General features: G+C 46.6%; 2 protein-coding genes across 3 annotated transcripts in view; both read right to left on the bottom strand.

Annotated features, from left to right (window-relative positions):
- The window catches only part of TSFM (Ts translation elongation factor, mitochondrial), a 14,875-nt gene extending 13,416 nt beyond the window's left edge, over positions 1-1,459 (bottom strand). For both annotated transcript variants that reach the window (XM_003790594.3, XM_012805616.2), the window contains exons 1-2: positions 1,352-1,459; positions 927-1,100 (exon numbers count right to left, since the gene is read on the bottom strand). In XM_003790594.3, coding sequence (XP_003790642.1) covers positions 927-1,100; positions 1,352-1,408 — 231 coding nt within the window. In that variant the 5' untranslated portion in view covers positions 1,409-1,459. The remainder of the gene's footprint in view (positions 1-926; positions 1,101-1,351) is intronic.
- A 1,196-nt stretch (positions 1,460-2,655) lies between these two features.
- EEF1AKMT3 (EEF1A lysine methyltransferase 3) overlaps positions 2,656-7,682 on the bottom strand; it is an 8,146-nt gene continuing 3,119 nt past the window's right edge. Inside the window, exon 3 of the mRNA XM_003790593.3 lies at positions 2,656-3,566. Within this exon, the coding sequence (XP_003790641.1) occupies positions 3,175-3,566 (392 nt within the window). The 3' untranslated portion in view covers positions 2,656-3,174. The remainder of the gene's footprint in view (positions 3,567-7,682) is intronic.

Here is a 7,682-nt window from a genome sequence, read left to right as displayed (position 1 = left end):
TTTTTTTTTGCAGTTTTGGCTGGGGCTGGGTTTGAACCCGCCACCTCCAGCATATGGGGCCAGCGCCCTACTCCTTTGAGCCACAGGTGCCGCCCTGAAGAAAATTTTTTGAATAAATGTAGTAGCCTAAGTGTATAGTATTTACAAAGTCTATAGGAGTGTACCATAACGCCCTAGGTAGGACTTCACATTCACTTATCACTCACTGACTCACCTAGAATGGCTTCCAGTCCTGTAAGCTCCATTCATGGTAAGTGCCCTAGGCAAGGGCACCATTTATCTTTTCTAATGCATTTATGCCATACTGTTGTATTTTTAGATATGTTCACATACACAAATTCTTACCATTGTGTTACAACTGCCTGCGATATTCAGTTCAGAAACATGTACAGAGTCTACGCGCAATAGGATATACCATGCAGTATAGGTGTGTAGTAGGTTATCCCATCTAGGTCTGCACTCTACAGGGTTACTCTACACAACAAAACTGCCTAACGACTTATTTCTCAGAACATACCCTGTGGTTAATCGACACATGGCTATACAGACAAGAACAATGACACTCTGAAAGATTAAGATGTCCAAGGTCACAGGGTTAGTGTAAGAGCACCAGTATTTGAGTCCTGGTCAGTGTTTCTTCAGAGCTCACACAAATCGTTCCAATTTCAAGCAGCAGAGAAACACCATAGCAGTCTTGTATAGAATAGCGTTTATCAACCCTGGAACCCCGATTCAACTATTTCCAAATAAAACAAAGGCAAAGGCCTAGGCTGTCATGTAAGCCAGAATCCCATCAAGGTCTCTGCCATTATCGGTGTCACTGGCAGCAGGTCTGACTTCTATGCTTCTCAGCAGACCTTCCCTAAAGTTTCAAGTCGAGCCCTTCGACCCCACCTTGCACCCTCCACCCCTCGTCACGCACATACCTGTTTGAGATCCTCGCCACAAGTCTCAAGAGCTTTCTTGCAATTTAAAAAGGAGTAGCCCGTTTTCCGCCGCAACTTCGTAAGGAGTTCTTTGCTGGAGGCTGAAGAAGACAGCCAGGCCCCAGCGTGAAATGTGTGCCGTAGCTGGGGCCACTGAAGCACAAGGGACCTTGCCTGCAGGGAATAAGAAAGGATAAGAAATAGAAAGCAGCTAGCCCCGAGGCGTGGAGAGCACAGCTGCAGGGAGGCGACCTTAGGGCTCTGGAAATGTGGGCCAGGGGAGGGGGCTGAGGGGGCTGGACTGCAAAGAGACAAAAGCCGTGAGGGGTGGGATCGAACGGGGCCAGGGGAAGAGAAGGGGACACGCCAGCGCACGGGAGTTCTGCAAGGAAGAACTTGCAGTAACCGGGGCCCGGACACCTCACCGGGAGACTCCTGGTATTCGGGACCACCCAGAGGTGCACTGACCGCAGCAACAACATCTCGCGGGCCACAGAACACTTCCGCCGCCCGGCGAGCCGGTGAGACGCCGACCTACGGCGGGGCGGAAGGGCCAGAACTCTCCACCTGGACACGCCAGCCGATGTCAGCGCCACCTGCTGGTCGGAGGGGCGGAGGGCTTGAGACTAGACATTTCACATGGGAATCACCCCCCCAAAGGTAAAACGACGAAGAAATAAAGTCGTTACAAAACAAGAGTTGTGTGATACACTTTGCGTTTCTTTATTTTCATTGAGCTTTAGTATTCATTATCCATTTAAGATTCATGACAAATTTCTGAGGTGGCTGGAGGGTCCAGGAATTTGTCCAATATCAAATTGGACAGGAAAGTAGGGGTGAAGTCCTTTCAACAAACGAACAAATATTGTTCAGTGAGCAAAATATTCGCTGAACACCTACTGTGTGCCAGGAACTGTGTCAGGCTTAAGGAGATTAGAGATAAGTAAACACAGCCCTACTCTCCAAAGTAATCTAATAGTGAGAAAATAAGGGTAGACAAATGTCTCTGTAAGGCAAAGTAAGTTCCCAAAAATGAACGGTGAGAAGGCCTCAGGGAGAAAGAAATCGTATCTAAGCAAGAGCCTTAGAAAAAGCTTTTTTCAGGAAAGAGGTAAAGAATAATGAAGATCTTGACAGATAGCAACAGCCCTTCCAAGTAGGGAATCATCATAAAGAATGAAGGAAGAAATCAGGAAATTTTAGTGTGGATGTAGAGAACAAAGAATAGGCCTTTGGTTGTTTGGCCAGAAGTCCAATTCATATAGGAAAAGAGTAAGATACAAAGTAGAAAGGTAATTTGGGATCCTGTGCGGTAGCCTAAGTACCTAGTAGAGGAACTTGTTTTCTTCCCTAGGCCGTAAAAGCTATTCAGATTTCAGAAGCTCAGGAGAGTTTGCAGAATGGCTTGGGAGAGAATGGCTGCAGAGAGTCCAGAGAGTCCATGTGCCTAAGCAGTGAGTGGAGAGCCCCAACCAGAGGTGCCACGGTGGGAAGAAAAAAGGGAAAGTAAAACACATTAGGATAGAAAGACTGATCAAGTGTGGAAGTCTAAAGGAAAGTCACAGATGAAAAGAATCTACTACTCAGTCCAATGTTCTGCATAGCATGATGTTCTGTAATCAGGCACCAACTCCCAAAAGGATGAAGAAGCTACAGCCCGAAGGACAGACCTGCTTCCTTCTCAGCTGCAGGGCTGGGAGGACTCGGCCCAGTTAGAACCGTGGTCCTACCACACCAGACTATCTCTGAAAGCAAGAAGCAGATGGTCCTTGCTTTCCAAGTTCAAACTGAGTTCTTTGGATGCAGAAGAGATTTTAATGCTTATTTCTTTCCCTTTAGAAAAATTCTGCAGAATTTGGTTTTTAAAAAGTCTGCTCTGTATAACAGACAGCAATAGGACTACAAGGGAGTCAGTGAGAGCCTCTCTGCTGCCACTGCTCTCACAACCCATTTACCTCCCTTACCTCTAAAAATCTTGAATACTCTCCTATCCTCCTCTAAGAAGAGGAGCTGGGAAATTCCTTGGTGTTCTAACTCCAGGGCTGCCAGTGATCTAGGATTCCTACTAAGTAGGCATCTCCTTGTACCAGCCCAAGAGTATCTAGAAGAACAAAGAGGAAAGGAGGAAAACAGAGGCCAGGGAGATCTGTCCTTTTTGGTCCTTGTGTTTGTGGCTGTGGAGATACAGTTTTGGAGTTAGGCAGTTCCTTCTTTAGGACAAAGGGTTGAGAAGAACAGGGGGGTAATGTCAAGCAGGTCTTGGTTCCCTGTGCCTGGCCCTATAAATGTTGACATTCTCATCCTCATCCCGCTGGACCAACTCCAGTTGGAAATGCTGGGGCAGGAAATGCTGAAAGAAGCTCTCTGTCCCATGCTCCTCTCTCATCTTGGAGGCCAGATAGATGGTGCCATGGGGCCCGCACAGATGTTGGAGGGTTCCCAGCAGCAGTGGGAAGGTGGGTTCCAGGTACACGATATCAGCCCCCAGTACCAGGTCATAGTCTCCAGGGAAGACATGCTGGTCAATTCCCCAGGACAAGGCACGGACCTGGGCCTGGCCTCCAGCTGGCACATTGGACTGGACGTTGCCCTGGATCTGTTCTAGGGCCAGAGGCAGGTCAGTGATGGTAACATCCCCCCCTGAGAGAGAGGAACGAGGAGAAATGCAAGTCAGAGGGACCTTCTCTGCCTGGAAGGTCCAGGGACCTCAGGTCTTAAAGAACAATGTCTTGTCAAAGCCCACATGGGTTTTTAGTTGTCCTAACAACCTTTTTGCTCATTTTCATTCTCATTACTCTACCTCGGTGATTTCCAACCAGTGTGCCACAGCACACTGGTGTGCCATGAGAGGATCTTAGGCAAGCTGGGAAATTGTTTCAAGATCTTTAATTAAATTATTTATTTATTTACTTTTTTGAGACAGGAGCCTCAAGCTGTCCCCCTGGGTAGAGTGCCGTGGCATCTCAGCTCACAGCAACCTCCCACTCCTGGGCTCAAGCGAGTCTCCTGCCTCAGCCTCCCAAGTAGCTGGGACCACAGGCGCCCGCCACAATGCCTGGCTATTTTTTTTTGGTTGCAGCCATCATTGTTGTTTGGTGACCCGGGCTGGATTCGAACCCGCCACCTTGGGTGTATGTGGCTGGCGCCTTAGCCACTTGAGCCACAGGCGCCGAGCCATAATTAAATTATTCTTGAAAGAAGTTCAAAGCACAGTAAGTATATTCTTCTTTTTTTTTTACTCTTTTCTCTCTCTCTCTTTTTTTGAGATAGTGTTGCACTATGTTGCCCTTGGTAGAGTGCCATGGTGTCACAGCTCACAGCAACCTCAAACTCTTGGGTTTAAGCGATTCTCTTGCCTCAGCCTCCCAAGTAGCTGGGACTACAGGCGCCCCCCACAACACCTAGCTATTTTTTGTTGCAGTTGTCATTGTTGTTTAGCTGGCCTAGGCCGGGTTTGAACCCTCCACCCTTCGTGTATGTGGCTGGCACCATAACCACTGTGCTATGGGCGCCAAGTCTCTAATTTTTTTTTTTTTTTACTTTTTTGACCAACATAAATTTAAGTGTGTCATGGAAGTTAAACTACAGGTTCAAGTGTACTGTAAGATAAAAAAAAAAAAAAAAAAAGTTGAAAAACACTGCTCTACATTCTACAACGTCAACATTCTCTCTGAGCTAATCTTCAATCTCTGCCCAACGCACAACAATCAGATGTCAGCAGAAGCCTGGGCAGGACTCAGCTGGAGATGGGCCATGCACCCACCCCCATTGCCATGAGCCCTCCTTAGGGGTCTGGAAAGCTTCCCAGAAGGTGTGACCTTAGCTGAGCCCTAAAGGACAAGTGGGAGTTAGGTAGAGCTTGCCAAGAGAACAGCTAGTACAAAGGCCTATCAGTGAGAAAGCATAGTATGGTCAAGGAAGGCTGGGTCTTAGAGGTTGCAAAAGAGGCAGAAAAGTGTCAAGACATGGAAGGAAAGTGATTATGACATGCTAAGGAGACTCGGGTTTGATATCAAGGGCAGTAAGTTTTAAGGGCAGAAATAAGGGTGATCAGATTAGCATCTCAGAAAGCTTCATTCATGCAATAAACACATGTATTGAGCACCCACTAAATGCTGGAGCTATGGTAGTGAGCAAGACAAAACCTCAGTCTTCCTTGAGTTTCATTCTAGAGGTAGAGATATGTTACAAACTGGAAAAGTAACCATTTAATCATCATCAAGTTAACTGTTATAAAAAGAGCAGGAAGTTCTAAGAGTTCATTCATTCATCATTATTTATTTTGTGCCTTTATGCTGGCTGCTGAGAATACAGCAATAAACCAAGCAGAAAAGATTCCTCCCCACATGAAGCTTACAGTCCAGTGGTAAGGAACACAATGAACTAAAAAAATTGAAACAAAACAAACTGTATAACGGACACGAATAAGTGCTGTAGTGAATCACCAAGCCAGGGAGGAGGATAAGAATTATTTGAAGGATGGGGTATGGAATGTAATTTTAAATTGGGTGCTTGAGGAAAGCCTCACTGAGCTGATTACTTCTGAACAAAGACCTGAAGGAAGTAACAGAGCAAATCATGCGGCTCCCTCAGGCTAAAGTCTACCAGCAACAGACCAGCAAGTGCAAAGACTATGAGGCAGGAGTGTGCTTGACAGGTCTGAAGACTAGGAGGACGGCCAGAGCCTGGAGCAGAGGGAGTGGAGGCATAGGAGTAGGGGAGCATGGTCACAGCCTTGTAAGAAGGAAGGCTGTGAGGAATCTGGCTTTTAGTCTAAGTGATGTGGGAAGTTGGGGGAGGATTTTAAAGGGAAGAATGGCGTACACTGACTTATGCTTTTTTTTTTTTTCTCCTTTTTTGTTGACTCCAGGATTGATGGCATGCCTTACGCTTTAAGAGGAGCACTGGGGCTGCTGTGGAAAAGACTGCAGAAGGGCAACATCAGACACAAGAAGAATAGTTTGGACATGGCCACAATGACCCAAGTGAGAGAGGAGGAGGATGTGAACCAGGGAGTAGCAATGGCTAAGAAGTAGTCAGATGGTGAATATATTTTCAAGATAAAGTCAATAGTATTTGCCAATAGGATATGAAATACAGAATGAAAGAGAAGTTTAGGATGGTTCCAGAAGCTTGGTTGGTCAGCTAGAAGACCAAATTGCCATTCACTTAGATGAGGAAGGCTGCAGGAGAAGCAGGTTTGAGCAAGAAGATGACGCACCCATTTCTGGACACATGGAGATATCCATCAGATAGACATAGGAAGACACTGAATAGGTGGCGGGTTATGCAAACAGTTCTGGAGACAGAAATGAGAGAGTCATCGAGTCATAACTATAAAAAGGACATTTACAGTGGCTCACGCCGGTAATCCCAGCACCTTGGGAGCTGAGGCAGGCAGATCTCCTGAGGTCACGTGTTTTGAGACCAGCCTGAGCTAGAGTGAGACCCCACCTCTAAAAATAGCCAGTCGCCTGTAATCCCAGCTACTCGGGAGAAACCCAGGAGTCTAAGGTCGCTGTGAGCTGACACCTCAGCACTCTGCTGGGGTAACAAAGTGACACTTTGTCTCAAAAAAATAAATAAATATGGGTGGTGCCTGTGGCTCAGTGAGTGGGGCACCAGCCCCATATACCAAGGGTGGCGGTTCAAACCTGGCCCTGGCCAAACTACAACAAAAAATAGCTGAGTGTTGTGGCAGGCGCCTATGGTCCCAGCTACTCGGGAGGCTAAGGCAAGAGAATTGCCTAAGCCCCAGAGTTGCAGGTTGTTGTGAACTGTGATGCCACAGCACTCTACCGAGGGCAACAAAGTAAGACTCTGTCTCTAAAAAATAAATAAATAAAAATAAAAAAACAGCCAGGTGTAGTGACTTAAACCTGCAATCCTAGCACTGGAAGGCTCAGGTGGATTGCCTGAGCTCATGAGTTCAAAACCAGCTTGGGCAAGAGCAAGACCCCATCCTTAAAAATAGCCAGTCACTGTGGAGGGCACCTGTAGTCCCAGCTACTCAGGAGGCTGAGGCAAGAGAATCGCTTGAGCCCAAGAGTTTGAGGTTGCTGTGAGCTATGATGCCATGGCACTATACTCAAGGTGACAAAGTGAGACTCTGTCTAAAATTTTAAAAAATTAAATAAAAAAATTAAAAAAAATAAGAAAAATAAAAGGACATTTAAAGCCATAAATGATAGGATTGCTTACGAGTGAGTGTACATAGGAAAAGGCGGGAGGCCAGGCACGGTGGCTCATGTCTGTAATCCCGCACTCTGGAGACTGAGGTAGGAGGATCACTTGAGCTCAGGAGTTAAAGACCAGACTGAACAAGAGAGAGATCCGGTCTCAACTAAAAATAGAAAAATTAGCCAGGCATTGAGGCAGGTACCTGCAGTCCCAGCTACTCAGGAGGCTGAGACAGGAGGCCTAGGAGTGTGAGGTGGCTGTGCACTAGGCTGACACCAAGGCACTCTGGCCTGGGTGCCTGAGTGAGACTCTGTCTCAAAAAAAAGAGAAAGAAAAAAAAAGGGGGGTCAAAAGACTGCCCCTGAGGACTGAAGCACTCAAGTTTTCAGGAACCAACAAAAGAGAATGGAAAGGAGTGCGGGTGAGGCAGGCAGAAACCAGAAGTGTGGTGCCTTGGAAACAAAGGAAATATTCCGAGGAGGAGGTAGTGTCAGTGTCAAATGCAAAGTTGACAAAGGTGAGCGGATAACTGGCTCCTGGAGTTACATCTCTTTTTTTTTTTTTTTTTTTTTTTTT

The sequence above is a fragment of the Otolemur garnettii genome, unplaced genomic scaffold, assembly GCF_000181295.1.
Source record: "Otolemur garnettii isolate 467f Iridium unplaced genomic scaffold, OtoGar3 scaffold00043, whole genome shotgun sequence".
Classification (NCBI taxonomy): domain Eukaryota; kingdom Metazoa; phylum Chordata; class Mammalia; order Primates; family Galagidae; genus Otolemur; species Otolemur garnettii.
Note: the sequence above shows the minus strand (reverse complement) of the source record. Positions and strands in the feature narration are given on the sequence as shown.